This window comes from Vidua chalybeata, chromosome 1 (assembly GCF_026979565.1).
Source record: "Vidua chalybeata isolate OUT-0048 chromosome 1, bVidCha1 merged haplotype, whole genome shotgun sequence".
In the NCBI taxonomy this organism is placed as follows: Eukaryota; Metazoa; Chordata; class Aves; order Passeriformes; family Viduidae; genus Vidua; species Vidua chalybeata.
Genome location: NC_071530.1, coordinates 72,115,384 through 72,134,169, shown reverse-complemented (window position 1 = coordinate 72,134,169; position 18,786 = coordinate 72,115,384). Strand labels below are relative to the sequence as shown.

Here is an 18,786-nt window from a genome sequence, read left to right as displayed (position 1 = left end):
GATTTTTTGCAAAGCTGATTAGCTGTGGTTACATGTTTGCGCATCAGGTTAGAAAACCCATTTGTGATTTTGAAGGGTGTGTAATGAAGGTGTGAGTCACCAGAGTATGGATGTTTATTCTTAGCTCAATACATTTGAAACAGAACAACAGGTTCCCAATTACACTTTGGGCAGCCTGTTCCTTAAAACAACGATCCCAGCATCAGCCAAACTGTAGTCCCTGTCTGTCTCAGGCCTTGTGGCCTCCCATATTGCCCTCACAGAAAGAGACTTGCAGCCTGCGTGGACCTTCCAGCCTACCTGAAGGGTGTGAGCCTGAGGTTCCAAAGTGAGAGAACACATTACATCTTGTCTCTAATCTAATGACAAATTCTTATTCCACTGCCCTTTATATTTCTTATAATTTTTAATTTTTTTTCACTCCATCACCCTCTAGTCTTATTATAGTGACTTTTCTGTGTTGTATTTGTTTTGAAATCAAATGCCACCATCTTTTATACTCAGTTTGCCTTTTGAGTACCTGGTTGCTTGAAATATGCTTAGTGCTTTTTGATCTGTTCGTTTTCTCAATTTGTTCATCTCTATGAAACTGGTTTTAGCCTCTCTTGCTGTCATTCATTTACAGGGAACAAATTGTCACTGTTATTTTTGCGAATGAATGATAAAGTTCACTGACATTTTGATACTCTCAAGAAACAGAAAGACAGCATCACTGTGATATTTTTTTAAATTCTCCTGCAATTCTTAATATCAGGACAATATGTTTTGCAGATGATAGCGCTGCTGCAGAATGCTTGTAGCTTTTTTCACTGTTTGCAGTGGGTGCAATTTTTGCTTTTTTGTTGTTTTCTTGAATCCCATAGCTGCTTTTTTTTTTTTTTGTTTTGTTTTTGTTTTCTTTTAAAGAGCTAGTACTTAAGTTAAAGGTTACCCTTAAAGGATATTTTTGTTTTACCCTTTATGCTATGCACCAAGGTTGTTATCTTAATAAAGCATTTAACTTATGTTTAATAGTTCAAGTATTGAATTCCTATATCCTTTAACATTTTTTCTTACTATTATTTCAATATCAATTTTTCCGCTAATTTGCCTGTTTGCATGCAACCAGAGTTGATACACTTTTTATAAACAAGGTATTTTGCAGATATGTTCTTTCTATAAAAACACAGCTTGCTATGTATTATTATATTAATAGGATTCCACAGATGAATGAGACAGGTTTTGAGGTATTCTTGTGTTTGCTATACAAGCTCTTATGGATCAAAAATGTAAGCACAATCAAATAGACATAGTATATTTTTAAATAACTCCAAAGAAACCAACACACTAAAATGCAGGAACCTCCTATAACCTCAGTAATTCTTCAGTGTTCTATTTCATTAATTTTTTATAGATTTAATGTTTTCAATCAGGACTTGGACTACTCGATGATCCTGTTAAATCCCTTCTAACTCAACATATTCAGTGATTCAATGATTCTTAATTTCATTTTATTTATTTATGTATTTATTTATTTATTTCATTATATTTATTTTATTATGAGAATATACTACAGTAGAAAAAGAGAGCTATTAAAAATGGAAGGAATAGAAACAGGAAAAAATACAATGTTCATGAAATAGGAGTCATTAAGAAAAAAAATCTAATAGACAATGCATGGTCATAAAATGGAAGGAGAAGGAACAGAAGAAGGAGAAAAAAACTGAGTGTTTTAGTCTAGAAGAACTAGTTTGATGTAGCAATGAAAATAACAAACCTTTGTACTCGTTTCAAATGAGGGTAGGAAAATATTAACATTCCAAAATCTATGTTCATTTGTACAGAAGGAAGGCCAATTGAAATGCAGCAATTACAGAAAACCAGCTGGAATATCAGCCCTCCATATCTGGCCTTTTCTTCACTGGCTCTTTTTGGAATCCACTTGACTTGAAAACAAGATACTGAGGTTGTAAACAGGTTTTCAGCTGAGGACTTAGAAGTGCCTGTTTTGCAAGCAAAAGCTGTGTATAGGCTGGGAGTCTAGAAAAAAAAAAACAACAAAACCAACAAAACAAAATAAAAATTTTAAAAAAAAAGCATATGGAATTATTATCTCTAAATGCAGGATGAGGAAGAATGTATGTATGTGGGAGGATGCTCTTAAGAACAGAAACATAATGCTGGCACAAGAACAACACATCTAGTTTGGGAAACAAGATCTTTTCTATTCTCCACAGCAGCTATTTCTTTGAACAGGAACTGTGAACCCGTTGCAGCTTTTTCTTTGCTAGATATGGTGAGAGCCAAGCAAGATAAAACTACATTAATAAATTCAAACGCTCAGGAATCAGTCACACCGAACCATTTTCACGTTTGCTGTATTAACTGTGGTATAGGAACTGTACTTACCATATTAAACAAACACTTACTATAGTTAACCCATTCAGTTACTCCATAAACTGTGACATCTGTAAAGGCAAGAAAGTGATCAAAAATGAAAGTGATTTTCTTCACTTCAAAAGTGAAGAAAAATAAGCCCTACTGCTGATGGCTTAGGACAGCAGATCTCAGGTGAGTGAGGAGATACAAAAGAGTGTGAATCTACTGTAAGTACGTATGGTAACAGTTCAAACACAGACCCTGTGTGAAAGCATTGTTCCTGACAGCGGTACATCAGGCATCATGGTGCTGTGAACTGCTAGCACAAGTCTATTTGTCTTTCTTTTTAATCTTATAGTTTTTAATTGTTTTATTTTCTTTGAAAATGGCAGTGTTTGAACCTTACTTCAAAGTCTGTCTCTTGATTTTTGATGCTATAGAATATAAATTTTATTATAATCTTCAAATTGCTTTATATAAGAATGGAAAGGAACATCTCTTATAGTTTCTGTAAGCACCAAGAAGATTTGGAATCACTGTAGCATCTTTCTCCCATTGTCTTCAAAATTATTTTTAAGCATCTAGCCATCTAATAATCGGGTTCAGCAGTCTAGCCTCTATGTCTACCCATTGGCCTCCTCTAAATAGCTCTATAGCCCATTAACTTATTGGAGTTTAATTTTATAGAGGAATAAAGGTGTCAAAATCATTCATCTCATGTACAGTTTGAAGAACAGAAGCTACATCAGGCAAACAAACTTGCTTTTTGCCTTGACTGGCTGGTCAGCTGGCTTTTCCATAGATGCACATATAAACCACCAACCACTGTGGCCCATGGTGGTTCTCCAGGAAGTTTGTAAGGAACATGAGAAGTATCACCATTTTGCAGTTTCTAGAGGATTTAAGGACAAAGGCCGGAGCAGGAAGTGTCCAGAACCATGCAGTGATGTGAGGGATATGAGGTAGACAAAAGGTTTTGACTTAGGGCTGAGTTAGATAGGTTATGTGGTGTATGGAAGGATCCATAGCTTAGCATGATTGAGACCAGAAAAACATGGCACACACATCCATGGGAAATCTGGCATTTCTAGTGATGCTGGATCTCTTCATGGACCTTCTGGAAGCATCTTTTATGTCTTGAAATAAATGATTTGTGTAGGTATTGGCCTTGATGATACATGATATGTTTTGTGTATATGGAGGTATATGGAACCCGTATGTGGTGTTTTGGGGTTATTTTTTGTGAGTTAGAAAGAAGTGTGTACTTAAACGTCACCAAAATATACATAAATACTCATTACCTAATGTGCAGAGCCAGTGACATTTTCCTTTTAACACAGAGTCACCAAGTACAGTAAAAAGTTTGGTGCTATTTGATGATAACCAACTAAAGGAGTTGGTTATTATAGTAATTGAGGGGTTTTGTTGGTGCTGTAGGGGTAAAGAGCACCAGGAAAGCCAAGGAAGAGTGCGAGGTTGTTATTGCTTTTACTATTACAGCATTAGCAGTCTCTTTTTACATGCTTTGTTTTTATTAAATACTTCAATATTGCACTATGTAACCTCAAGCAATACATATAGTCGAATTTGTTCATTACTAGACAGTAGTTTGGTGTTTGGAAGCAAAATCATGTGCTATGAATATTCCCAGGAGTAAAACCATGATTCTCTTCATTAGCTACCTACCAACTGCTTGCTTGGTCTCTATTTCATTAATATGTTAGGAGACAAAAATGGGACCACACCAACCCCAGAATATCAAGTCACTCTTAAAAACACAAACTAATAATAAGACGCAACAGGCAGCTTATTTGCACATAATTGTAGGTTGATGGTTCAGTGTGTACATCCCAAGGTCAAATGACTTTGATCTTTGCAGAGATTCAGTAACTGCTCTGAAATTCAGCAACAAGCATGTAATATTCACAAAAGGGAAAGGAACTTGGTCTGTAGGGTGAATATAAAACCATTTTACCCACTGAATTGCCAGGTATCCTAACCAGCAATATGACATTAGTGTGAGCTAAACTGCAATTTACAGCTGTCTTTCATAACCTAAAGCCACTTCACAAATGAGATTAACTATGCTGTTTAAATCAGTGTTACAGAATGAGGTAGAGGAGGGGTGTTATTTAACTCTGGAGAATAGTCACGGCCTGCAATTTCAATTTTTTGGAATTTAATTACCACAGCTGTAAAAGTACATTTTCAGTACAACCTTGTTACAAATATCTGTGCTAGAAAGCCACTTCTCTCTGGTGTATTCCATTTAAACACACAAAATAAGTTAGTGGTTAGTCTTAACCTATTAAAACATATGGGATCTCACTTCAATTATTCAGTTTTGGTTCTGATGTTTCATAAAGTTTCATATCAAGGTGAATTTAGCATGTTGAGAAAAGGGCCTCAAGTTCACTGCCCAGGCCTGACTGTCCCTGTCCTCCTGCCCGGATCCCAAGACCCCAGGTCAGCCACATGGCCCTGCCCCAGAAACACCACACCAGGGCCAGTCTCCAGCTCCTGACAGCCCTGCCCAGCTGTCACCGTTCCCAGGATGTTCCCAATACCCAGCACCAGGGCTCTCTGGTCACCTGTGGCTGCCTTGCTCCTGCCTGGGGGGTGGGACAAGCCATGGCTGCCAGGCCCTGCCATTGCTTACCTGGGGAGATGCTATTCCCTGCACCACAGCAGTTTGTAGCCTTACTGCAAAAGCACTTGGAAGTTGCCCTTAAATTCTTCCCATATGCTTTGCTGAAGGAATTCCTGAGTGTGTAGAATGGATTCAACTTAATTCTTAAAATACCAGTAAAATTTTCCTGGAATATTACTTAAAATGAAGCAATGCTATCTGTTGATATGATGTGAAATGAACACAAATGCTGTCAATATATTCAGTCCAGAAATAAATAAAAAATAAAATGCTTGTGTAAAAACACTTTGAGCAGAGATTTCACTTCCCTTTTCTTTGATGTTATGCTGAAGACAATCCATGGCTACTACCCTTGGAGATTTTGGAGGGCTCTGCCAGAGATACTGTGGAGAACGAGGCTACTTAGATTGTAATTTTAATTGCTAATTTTAAGGGAAAAAAAAAAAAAAAAAACAGAAAACAAACAGCTCTCACTTTAAAATAGTTGCGTATATGACAACAAGCAGAATGTCCAATCCAGGGAGCTGTTGCTCCAGTCCTGAATGCACTTTAAATATCTCTTCAATTCAGCCTTCTCCATGTCCCGGCAAATGTATTTGAATGGTTTGGGCCAGGACATTTGGGAGGAACAAAAGAAAGATAGAGGCTGGAGAGTTTTTATCTGACTGTAAGTTATTAAAAGCAAACCAGATGGCTCACTTTACAGTGGTATTAAAGTAAAATGAGTAAAAGTATGCCTAGGGCATAGTAAAATCTTTAATTTGTCATTCATCCTCAGCCTTAGCCAGTGATTGATAGACAATGTCAGAAGAGTGTCCAGATTAGATTCTAAGTGAATCAATTTATTATAATATTAATACAGTGCAATTGCTGATGCATTTACTTTTTATTACATAGACTTAGTTCTTCACCATTTTGCTTACCTTTGGGGTATTTCTCAGTTCAGCCACCAACTGAAATGAACGCCAGTGAGTAACACTGAGTTCCAACAGAAGTAAAAAATCTGTCCTAAAGTGGAGTACTTAAAAAATTGGCTGCACTAACTTTGCCTTGAGGAATGGTTATATGGTACAGCCCAGATTACATCAGGGCTGTGTCTCAAACATTTAATGCTATCCCATGACTATCTGCCATGGCCCTTTTATTTGGCTAACTTTATGCAGAGGATAATGGACACCTTTTTGCAGTAGAGATGAGTAAACAGAGTGAAGATGTAATATCATGTATTGGCTAGTGACCATCCTGCTAAAAGCATCTGCAGTATAATTTATGCACATATTTCATTACAGCAAACTTTCTTTACAATGACATTTCCAGATAGTGAAAAATAATTTCAACTGAAAAGGAAAATGGGGTTGCTATTACCATTCATTTCATCCTCATAACCTCACAATGGTGTTAAATTTTATATACAAACCTCATCAACTGAATTTTTAAGTACATCTCACTCCCAGGCCTTTCTTCAGGACTCAATCTGCACTATTTTTTTGTTGTTTGATGTTATTGGCAAATTAATTTTTTTAACCTGGTAGTAGTAGCAATTTCCCTCTTCATATAGGTCACACAAACAAAATATTACTTCCAAGATAAACTGACACTTAAAAAAAAAATAATATTGTCTTTGCCTGGATAGATCTTTTCTACCAAACAAACAGTCAAGGACAGATAAAATAATCTAAAATAATATTTTTTTTTAATATTTATTTTCCTCACAAGGGAATGTTGCAAATTTGTCATCTGTGAGAAACTTTTCTAGAGATCTGCTTGGCTTTTTTTTTTTTTAATATATATAAGCCTTTTTTTTTTTCTGAATAGAAGGGAACAGAATCCAAACTATTTTGATAATATATTTATTGTCCCAGCAATTAAGCAGGTGGTGTGATACAGGTCTATCCCACAAAAACCTAATAGTGAGACCTATCCTCCTTTACTGAAATCAAATTGATTTCAGTCATACTTTTAGGGACCCTCTGTGAGCCAGATTGATGAGGGCACACATGATGATATGCTGTGCGTTCACTGTTTGACGAGCAAGTATTGAGCCAGCCTTAGCTCTCTGTAATGTACATGTAGGACATGACCTCCCACAGGTCAGACTCTCACAGTAAATAATCCACATACAGCCTGGCTAGATGAGCACTTAGTTTGTTCTGTCATGTCTTTAAAAAGTTGTAAAACTAAAGATATTGTAAAGGATTTTATTCAAGGGAGCATTTTTTTTTTAAAGATAGTGATTTAGATGGAGGTCTAAAGATTGAACTGTGGATGAGGATCACCTCATTCTCACTGTTGATGACACCGAGGCATACTTTGTATTGGTATCCGGAGTCACAGTCGGTCTTACACAAGTGGGTAAATTTTGGAGGAGAAGTGGTAAGTTAATAAACAGTTGACAGGAAAGAAGTCATACAAGTTTACATTTTTAGTTCTTTAAGTAGTCTAGGTGAGTTAAAGAATATTATGGAAAACTATTCCCAGTGGTTCCAACACCTTTTCTATCTTGACCTTTTTTTGCTACTTTGTTCATTGAAACCGAGTTTAATTAAAATGATGATAAAAATGAGCTTGGGAGTTCAGCCTTTACCAAGTCTCAAAACAGCACTATTCCATGACTCATACAAATTAATGATAGTCTCGTACTGAGGGCCGTTTTTGTCCCATTCTGATACAGACAAAGTTAAACAGGCTTTCAAGGCAAACAGAAGTTGACTTTTTGATGTGAAATAATCATAAAAATACATAATTTTAAAATTATTTTCATGCCTTTTCTGTTGCAGGCTGCCTTTGAGGAAAGTTCTATTCAAATAACCAATTGAAATTACTTCCTGCAGTAGACTTCTAGTCTGACTTCTTAACAAGCTGGTCTGATAGATGGTTTTTAGAGTCTGAAGTTATGTCTAGTAAATAATAGAGTTCCTCTAGGCCCCCTAGCCAAGGAAATTGGCCAACTGAATAGGACTCGAGAGACCTCAATTCTATTCCAAATTTCAAGACTAGCCTTCTGGGAAATTTTGTTATCTAAAAAACAGAGAAAATGGTATTGACTGGTTTTGTGAAGGGATATGAAGATTGTTTAAGAAAAATTCTGCACAGAACCTACTTATTGCTATTCTTATTAGCAAGAGAAAGGGCTCCGTGCAAAATTACATAGAATGCCCATTTTATCCCTGAAGGAGAAAATTAAGAAGAGTGCTTCAGCATGTGTGCTAATGATTAACCATACCACAGTTATGATATTTTGTATTATTGGACAGTCTTGGAATGTGTGGTGACAGAGAGTTTTGCCCTTAAAGGCAGACTTTTTGCATGGAACATGCTTTCTCTAGGGATCATTGGCATATGTGCGCACAGGGGAGCACTCTGCCACCAAGTGTGTTGTCTGTGGTTTTCTGATTTGAGCAGAAAGTTGAAGGAAGCCCAGAACATTGACCATATGGTCTTGCTGTAGGCTGCCCTTACAGCATGGTAGGGGCATAGCCAGGCACAGCTGGAGTCTATGCCAAGATTCTTTAATTCTACAAATCTTAGTGTCCTCTGCATGCAATCCAGCAATGCTGAGTGCTTTGCAAAACATTCAACCAGAGGTTTTTTTTTTTTTTTCCTAACTCTTATTTAGGAAAAGATAAGCAAAGAGCTGGTTGAGAAAATCCAGCTCTCCTGACTCATAAACAGGTTTTTTCTATGAAAGAAATTATTTCCAGGAATCTGCTGCCTAGCAGATTTTTTCCCCACTGACTTCATTACCTATGTTCTCACGTTGGAAGCCATTTTAATGTTTCAGTTTTATAATTTTTGTTTTCACTAATGTAACAATAAAATAAGTTGTAGTTGAGTAGCCTGCATTTTAGCCAGGGGAATAAATAAGGCTTTTTTAAGGAATGCCCATAAGGGTATGATTTAATCAGTTATTCCTTTTGTGTCACTCAACAACATTCCAAGAGATGTGGAAATCTTCTGGGGAGATAAAAGATGATGGTTTGGGCAGCTCATACTTTGTACACTAATTACCATCATTCTTTTCTTTCCTTTCTCCCACCATGTTTCAGCTTTGTCTCTGCCCCTTTGGATTAGGCAACTGATCTCTTCACTTCCAGTGCTGTAATGGTCTGTTACAATTGCCTGACTCTGGCCTTAGTTTGCCAGATCTGTGAACACATGTATTTATCTGCTGTTTGTGTATGTATTTGGTAGGTTAATTTATTGTGCACTATATGATATATTACATAATGTCTATGGGACATAAGAGCCAAGCATCCAGAATTTAAACCCAAGAAGTGGCTTGGCTAGCCACTTCTTAGTTCTTTGCTTACTGCAATTCCCAAGCACATTGGTTTTTCACTGTAGGATATCATTGCCCTATATATTCCTAGGATTCCACCTAAGTCACTAGAATTTGGATTTTATTGATGTATATTTAGCATGGGAAAGTGGTCTGCAGCTTCAGTTCATGGTTATCCTCAGGCAATTTCTTATAATACTGCTGACCATTTTAATTCTGACATCAAGACACAACTCAATCTATTCACTGCTTCTACTGTAGTATCAACTCATTTCCCAAAAGCAGTGTGCAGCCTTCTGGCTGAGTGTTACTGATAGGAAAGCATATATCATTATATCGGTTAAAGTATCTAGAATTGTGCCCAAATTATTTATTTATTTTCCTTTTTTTTTTTTTTTTAATTCCCATTTCACCACCAGCTGCATTCAGACCAGGATAAAGGAGATGGATCACTTAAATACATCCTTTCTGGAGATGGAGCAGGAGACCTCTTCATTATCAATGAAAACACTGGTGACATCCAGGCCACAAAGAGACTAGACAGGGAAGAAAAGCCTGTATACATACTCCGTGCCCAGGCTATAAACAGAAGGACTGGAAGACCAGTGGAACCAGAATCTGAGTTCATCATTAAGATCCATGATATCAATGACAATGAGCCAATGTTTACAAAGGACGTTTACAATGCCAGCATTCCCGAAATGTCAGATGTTGGTAGGTGCTAACTAATAACTGGTTTCAGTATCTGGTCTGGCTTCTTTCTGTGGAGTTATTGAAGGGCCCAGACTTTACAAGTGTTGAATAGAGACATCTGCTGTTTGAGTCTGGAGTAAAAGCACCTGAGACATTAAAAAAAAAATTAAAATCCAGGAAAATAGTGCAACAGTTTGCTGGAATCAGAGGTGTCAGCTGGGTGAAATGTGCTCCCTCTGTTGTACCACAAAAAAATGCAAGTTAATACCATCTGGTTTAATGTCAATGAAATTGAGTTGACCTCTGTTACATGATACCTGAGTTTAATATGTGTTAGTAATATGGTATTTCATGGTCATCTGTGTCAATATCACTCCTAGATCTGTTCAGCAACCCCTTATTTAGTTCAGGAAGGTAAACAAAATGGAAAAGGGGGTGCAGAAGGGGTTGTACACATTTCTGTCACCCATTGGTTCTGAGATATGCCATTAACTTCCTATGACCTTTGTTGTTCTTTCCACGCAAAAGAGCTCCAAAGTCCCTTGAAGTCCACCAAAATTTTTCTATTGATTTAAAATATATTGAGCTGCAAAAATCAATCAAGATTAGAAAAAAGAAAAAAAACAAAACAAACTTCTTTGGAAAATTATTTTAAGATGACATCTTTTCCTGAGAAGTAGACAGGTTTTGATTCTTAGATTCTTAGGGAGGTCATTTTGATTTCTTTGTCAGAGAGCAATGGATGGTTGAATTCCAAGAAGCACATTTCTAATTTGAAATAATGTCCAGGGAGAGAAGCATTAATTAATCATGATCAAGAGTGAGATTAAAATAAAGCTCAAGCAATATGAAAATAAAGACTTTGGGGCATACGCTCTCCCCTCATTCATGGGACTTGTCACATGGATGAAAACTAATCTGATGAAATGAGAACCTAATATTCACATTTTAATATGTGAACACTTTATTCACAAATGGTTTTAAATGCCAAAATCTAAGCTAATTTTTTTATGTTTCTTAACACTTTGCCTAAGATTCAACACCATTTCTTTTTCTAGAAAACACATGATGAACCATATTTACATTCTTATGTCAAATACTTTACAAGTATGAGTAGATTGGCAAAAGTATATTCTTGACCTAGATTCAAGTTCTGAATGCTTACAATATCTAGAGAGGGGTGTATTTCTGTTTCCTTCATGAAGGAAGGATCCACATACCCAGTCAATAACTGTATTTTAATGAGTTGAGAATAAGACAGGTATTATTTTGAGTTTATGCCCTTCATGAGCAGAGAAAATTCTACAAAATAAGAATATTTCTTACTTCCTGCCACAAGTCTGACCTGAACATGAATTTTTTTGTTTTCTCTACATCATAAACTGTCTTGGCTGTGGAAAAAAACTATTAATTTTTGTTTTCTTTAATTTTTCATTGCAGGTACCTTTGTTGTGCAAGTCACTGCAACTGATGCCGATGATCCTACATATGGGAACAGTGCTAAAGTTGTCTACAGCATTCTCCAGGGACAACCATATTTCTCTGTTGAATCTGAGACAGGTCAGGGGATATTATCTGTCATTCTGTGACGATGTCTGTAATTCAAAATGACATGCTAAGCTGAGCTAGGATATATTACTAAAAAAAAACTTTGAAGAGATTACATCTTACTCAGTGCAAAATCTGACAAATTTAATAGAGCAATACATCTGTAAACATGACACCTACATTATTTTAATCTTACCAGCAAAGTCTAATAAATACAATTAGTACTAGTTGTGAACCACTTTTCAATCATTTTTAACAAGCAGTGGGTACAGAAACTGCAGTGGATGCTTAAATTAAACCAAATAGGTTGGCTTTTAGATGAAAGGGAAAAACAGGTGGGTGTGGAAAAAAGTGCTTAATCCTCATAGATCTTCATAATAGCTGAATTAAGACTGAGGGTTTGTTCAGGTGAGTTTTCTTTCTCTGTCTGCTTCTTCAAAACTTGTTTTAAGTAATTATAATTTCTTGCATCTGCAACATATCACTTTAATGCTAATTTTATGAAAGAAATCTTAATTAAAAGTAATGATAGAAGAGGTAAAATTGACTGTTGCGCTAAAGTAGAAGATCACAAATAGAATCCCAAAGTTCTGAATTCTGTTTTTGGAAGATGTTTAAATTATACACAGTGACTGGAATTTTTAATAGTCTGACTAACAGACAGCTTTGGAACCTGTGCATATATATACTGTCTGACTGAATCTGGTGCACCATTGACTACCTGACTACATAGATAGTCTCTTCCCAAGCTTTTTGACTAAGTTTTCCAAAAAGAAACAAACCATCTCAAGAAACTCTTTCAGTGGAAACATCCACTGTGTTATGTTGCTGGAAGCTAGGGAAATCGGTTCTTCTCAGCATCCTTACAGGAAAGAAATAGATTATCCCAGACAATTCAACAGGTTTAGGATTGTTTCTTAGATAAATCTTAGAGACTCAGGCAGGGAAAAGGAAGGAGACACAATACATCTGAAAGTGAAACCTCAGCTGAAAGGGTGCACACAATTCTGAAAAAAAGGGAAAGCCAAGATCAAAGGGAGCTTCCCTTCAAGCATAAGGTATTAGATAACAGAAGCCAGATTTTTTGCACTGATGCACTCTTTCTGACATGGACAGTACACTATGTACTCTTCTAGAGTTATAATAGGGATAAAGTAGCTGGGAGTTCACCAGTAATAAACTTCGTTCAAGAGGTTTGTGTGAGGGACGGGAAGCTAAGTAAACCACAGTCTTGATTTTCCTGCCATGGAAATCAATTGCAGAACTTCTAGAGTGAAACATGTCTCTTTCAAAGCCACTGTGAATTTTGTCATGGATTTCAGTACTTGAATTTCACCCCTTTTGCCTACAAAGCAGTCAGTTCTTACCTTGAGAGACCAACTGAGAATGCAAACACTTTGCTTCATGGTAAATCTGAATGATTGAATTTCAGTAGTAGTTGGCCTTATAAGTGGTATTTGTGCCTTTGAAGAAGGAAGTAACTGGCAAATCATTTCAATCAGTGTATAAATAGAAGTATATATACTCAGGCATGTTTGAATGCTCATAATTTTCTTAATTAATTTCTTTTCTTCCATTTAATGCTGCTGCACTCTTTAATGGTGTCTTGCTGAAGTGATCTTTTCTTTTTTTTTTTTACCACATGTGTCAAAATAATGAACAAATAGCCTTTTTCCAGTGCAGTGAGAGATTTTCGCATGGAACTGAAAGAGGGTAAATAGTTATGTAAAATAACATGGCTCACAAATAAGTTGAACATTTTTCTGTGGGTACCACTTATACTGTGTCTCTCACGTAGGCAGAAGCCTGAGATGTGACATGACAAGTCTGTAATTTAATGAACCATCTCATAACAGTAAATACTTGTACTGGGCAAAGTTTACTTACTACGCAGAGTTTTTTTTGTTCTTGTAATAAGAATTTCCATCAAAGTCACAACCTGTGGCCTCTCCACTCTTTAATTTTCATGTTTACAGGCATTATTAAAACTGCTTTACTGAACATGGACCGTGAAAATAGGGAGCAATACCAAGTGGTCATCCAGGCTAAAGACATGGGAGGCCAGATGGGCGGATTATCGGGAACCACCACCGTGAACATCACTCTGACTGATGTCAACGACAATCCACCTCGCTTCCCCCAGAGTATGGCATATTTACATTCTATGTTCTAACACTAAAATTGACAAAAATGGTTCTTGGTTGTTTTTTTTTGTTTGTTTGTTTGTTTGCCTTAGATATTGCTTCTTCTATTGTGAATTTAGTGAGTATCAAACTTCCTTTAGGAAAGCAAAAGAGAACACATAACTAAGCAATAGCATCATGCCAAGACTAATTGCAATAACTAGGAAATGAATATTTAATACTTTTACTCCAGTTGCAATTGACAGTCTGAGAGGTGAATTAATGTGCAGAAACAACTTCTATTTTTCCTACTTTTTAAATAACTGATCAACGTAATCTATATTTCTTGTTCATTACTATTTCTTTCAGGCTTCATGATTGATTGCATTTTAAGGTATCTGTTGTAATCTAATATATTACATTTTTGAAACAAATTTATTTAAGTATGCAAAAATATCCCAAGAACAATTCTATAGAAAGTAGTATTTATAACCAGAAAGCATTTGCTACAATGAACTTTCCTATATTCTTTACATACAGAACCAAAAGCATGTACATAAATATACCAGGTGTTTCTGCCTATTTACTTCCCCTCTCTCAAATAATTCGGTAGATATCTGTGTGAGGCTTATGGGAATCAATTGTGCCAGCTCTCTTAGAAAGTCATTTCTATTAATGACCATTCATTGCTGTAAGGGATTCAAAGTGATTCAGCTTTCATCCTCTTCTCTGTCCCTCTCTCTTTACTTCCTTCTTTCTCTCTCTAATTTTTTTTTCCTTTTTTACTGTGTGTATCGCAGTGTCAGTGTGTGTCAAAGTCAAGAGCAGCTGTTACAGAAAATAATTGCGGATACTATCAGACAAATCAGTGAGCTTTGGCAGTTAAGTCACTGGGAAAGTTATTGGAAGCAACTTGTCATTTAGGTTCAAAGTCTCTTCTTAGCTATGGGCAAAGAGTTTCCATTTAAATTAGAGCAACTTAAGGAGAAATATAACACTCTGCACCCAATGAGTTAATTATACATCTCTGGACATAAGTGTCTTCAATGTAAAAAGCAAAGATACAGCTTCATAATGCCAACATTCTAAAACTAGAGGATTTTTTTTCCAACAAAAATTCAATGTAGTATATTTTTAATAGGTATTTGAGCTGGATTCAGTTTTGATGTTACTAAGCTGCACTAGATTCTGACAATTCTTAATATTTGCCCTTTGGCCTCAAGACATTTTTCAAACACACTTCTGATACAGCCAACAAAAACCATGAGAACATCCAGAAAGGGACATCTGTTGCTAAAGTTACAGGTTTATAGCAAAGCAAAATGCCCATCCTCCATATGAGAAAACAGGTAGAAAAATAAGTAACTTTTACCCACATGAAAGTATAGCAGAAGCTGAAGTCTTTTGGTCCAGGAAGACACAGCAACTTACTAACTCACCCGCACATGCCCAATGTGGACAGTGGACCAAGAGATGGTGTCCAAAGCACCTTGAGACTGACTAACCAAGTTTCCCTCTCTGTCTGCTGTAGGCACATACCAGTTCAGAGCTCCTGAGTCTACGCCGCTCGACTCCCCGGTTGGCAGGATAAAAGCTAACGATGCTGACGTGGATGAAAATGCAGAGATTGAATACAGCATCACTGAAGGGGATGGATATGACATGTTTGGAATTACCACAGACAAGGACACACAGGAAGGAATTATAACTGTGAAAAAGGTACACATCTTAACACACTTAATCCCAGCCTCTGAAACACCAGTCAAACCTTATCTAGCACATATTTGGTTTTCATTTTTAGTGCAACATGTATGTTTTGTTAATTCAAATTCTATCTGTTGGGAATTTCTACATATGTAAAGTTTCTTTTATGCAAGCAATTGGTAACCTTTCTCTTATACCTTCTTTACTAAACCAATGCACAAACTTTGGAGGACCTGAGAGAGTAAATTACCTAAGGAGTGGGATGCAATTGAGAAAAAATTCTGCAGCCTGAATATACTCACAGAAAAACTCAAGGAATCTCCACCAACCAAATGTTTTTCTATGTTGCTTACAGGTTTTGCTCACTTAGGAGAGGATACTCTGTTAAGACCACAGAAATAATGAGTATTACATTGCCTATTTTTCATTATAAGAGTATGTTGATTCTGCAGCTATAATATATTATAGTATGTGGACAAATTTCTTTTGACTCACATTGTGTAAAAATTTAATATATCTATCAGCATGCTTTTGCTTTGGAAAAAACAATCAGTGCCTTGCAAGATCACAGTGGACATCATCTACTAGGCTGCACATTGGTTGTCAGAAAAGGTTTGAGAAATATTGTTTACAGTGGGTTATCAGGCAAACTTGATAAGGTTACAGATATCATCCTTCATCAATTCAAGTTCAGTCATCACTAGATAGACATTGTGTAGATTTTCCAAACATGCACTTGCTTGTTGATATCAGTACGACACCTGTCATTACTTGTTTTTTAGGAGATGCCTTCCAGGGTCTGATTAGGATATCAGTCTAACTCCGTTTGTATTTCTGTCTGTTGCTGACAGAAGCTGTGAATTTTCTACAATGTAATGGAAAAACGGGGTGACTACTGTCCCCACATTTCTCCAAGTAGTAACAGAGTCTCTAAATGCTGTTTCTTTGTAGTTTTAATGGTGTATGCTATAGTCATAGCCTGTCATAAAATCATATTAGGCTTTGTGAGTGGTCCTGGATATCCAGACACTAGATGCCACGGTGTTTCATTTTGGTGACGGAATGCCAGTATCTAAACAAGCAACACCTAGAAAATCTTCCCTCCTTTAGTGTGTGGTGCCTGTGGGCAGGAAATAGATAATAAATCATCAAAATACCAAAAATTACTGAATAACAGACATGAAGGGTTAAGGCTGTATGAGAAAATTTCCTGGTGTTTAGGAGCTCCAGGTGTAGAATTCCTTGAAAAAGTGGTTTTCTTCCTAATGTATTATCTGGGCATATAGCCCTTTCTCCTTTCTGCTGGCATTTTAATTCCAGGTCAGGCTCCCATTATCTAGCACAGGCTTCCCACCATTCATCCTGCTCATCTGGCTGAGAATCACAGCAATCCCCACTGACTTCTTAAACTTTATTTTTTCCTTCCCAGGCATTGGATTTTGAAAGCAAAAACTTGTATATTCTCAAAGTGGAAGCTACCAACACTCATGTGGACCCTCGATTCCTGTACTTGGGGCCATTCAAAGACTCAGCCACAGTCAGAATTCAGGTGGAGGATGTAGATGAACCTCCCATGTTCAGCAGACCAGCATACATAATGGAAGTGAAAGAAGATGTTCCATTAAACAGTGTAATAGGAACAGTAACTGCTCAGGATCCAGATGCTGCCAAGAATCCTGTCAAGTAAGCATATACTACTTCAGCTTGCTGTAAATTTTTTACAGCCTTGATTTTGCTTTTATCATGTCAGCACACACAAAAAAATCCTCACTTGCAACAATGTGAATTGTAGGGCATGCTTGAATATGGAGTATTGTACATGGTAAATGATCTCTCACACTTGAACATATTTAGGTATATGTGAATGTGTTTGCATGGCCTTTGTGTCTTGAATTATATCCTAATCTCTTTAGTAACTAATGTGTGCGGTTATTTCTACCATGAAAAAATTTACTGCAAGAAGACCACTGAGAAAATCTTAGTGTTTTCCTTCCACCTTCAACATTTTCCAGTGCAGTGCAGTGCATCCTCTTAGCTACATGACAGGGGAGTGATTCAGCAGTCTTTTCTTCTTCTGTCTTCTGTCCAAACCTGTTTGACAGAGGCCACATTCATCTTTTCTAAATCACAAGTAGAAATGTCTCAAAATCAGCTCATGTGCACACCCAGGTTCTGATCTCACCTACATAAGTGCAAGGCTTGTAAGATAAGAGTCAGTCTCATGAGCTTCATAAATTAAACTTGCCATGAATCAATAAACTGTTCTTAGAGGAAGTGAAGGAAATGTTAAGGTTGGAGTAGCTATACCTAAGTCTTCTTTTTTTTGTGAATTGTGTATTGTTTCAGTGCATACTGGAGTACTTAAGTCATACTGGATAGAGTATTAAAGAACTTTTAAATATTTGTGTTCTTTAATTAAAGTTCATTGCTACTGACAAGGCAGCAAGAGGGGGAATCGAAAAGTGCAGCAATATTAAATCCAGGTCAATTTTCAGCAAGTTTCTGAGTTGGGCTCCTTGGAAATTCAATAGTTGCCTTTGATCAAAATAGAACAGTGCAGGTTTAATAAAATCTAATCTATCAATACTTTACACTTGTGCAAACAATTATCTTTTATCAAGATTTCTTACAGTAATGAGTATTTTTTAAGCTCTTAGCTCATCTTGTGAAAGCAGTAAATATAATAATTTTAATTTCCTACATGAACAGGCTAAATCTAAAATGTTTCTGGCAGGAACTATCTTCAGTTTGCATAGCATGCCCTATACATGAATTTCTCTTCAAGACTAAGCCTCCTAACTTTAATTAAAGTTTTCTTAAATTTATATCATGACATGCAGCAATTCTCTGGCATTCTGGGCCAGCAGAGCATAGTCACTTAAGGAGCAGCATAATGTTTTGCTGACTTTGGTGAGGCCCCAGGACAGAATGAACATCTTTTGTAGCATATTTTCATGGGCATGGGCATGCTAGCATGAAGATGAAAAATTGGTTGGGGTGACACCCAGGCCCCTTGCAGTCTTCATAGGAATCTGCTTTTTTATATCTAATGGCACTGGAGAGTAAGGGGAGTGCTTCCCTCCTTCCCTGTGGTGATAACTACAACCATTTGCATTTCACACCAGCACCAGCTCCTAATTATAAGTGATTTACAGTGGATAGGGACTATGCTGTTCATTGTTGAGTACTGCCTACTGGCTCTTTGCTATTAATTGAATATGTGTGCTAAAACTTATCTAACTTTCAAAGGGCACTTCTTTAATACCGTGTAAGTACTTTGCATATTTTAGTATCAGATAGTTATTGAGCAAAATTTAGCAGAAATGTCAAAACTGATGCAGTGCAGCAGAAAGCTTGTCTACTTTTTACCTTAATAGCATGAAACAGCCAAGTGCAAGGAGAAGAAAAATAAAGATCAGAAAGAGATTAGA

The 18,786-nt window shown here is 36.6% G+C and overlaps 1 protein-coding gene across 1 annotated transcript in view; it reads left to right on the top strand.

Moving 5' to 3' along the window:
- CDH6 (cadherin 6) overlaps positions 1–18,786 on the top strand; it is a 98,242-nt gene that overhangs the window by 63,698 nt on the left and 15,758 nt on the right. Inside the window, exons 3-7 of the mRNA XM_053942799.1 lie at positions 9,707–10,001; positions 11,421–11,540; positions 13,505–13,672; positions 15,183–15,370; positions 16,785–17,038. Coding sequence (XP_053798774.1) covers positions 9,707–10,001; positions 11,421–11,540; positions 13,505–13,672; positions 15,183–15,370; positions 16,785–17,038 — 1,025 coding nt within the window. The remainder of the gene's footprint in view (positions 1–9,706; positions 10,002–11,420; positions 11,541–13,504; positions 13,673–15,182; positions 15,371–16,784; positions 17,039–18,786) is intronic.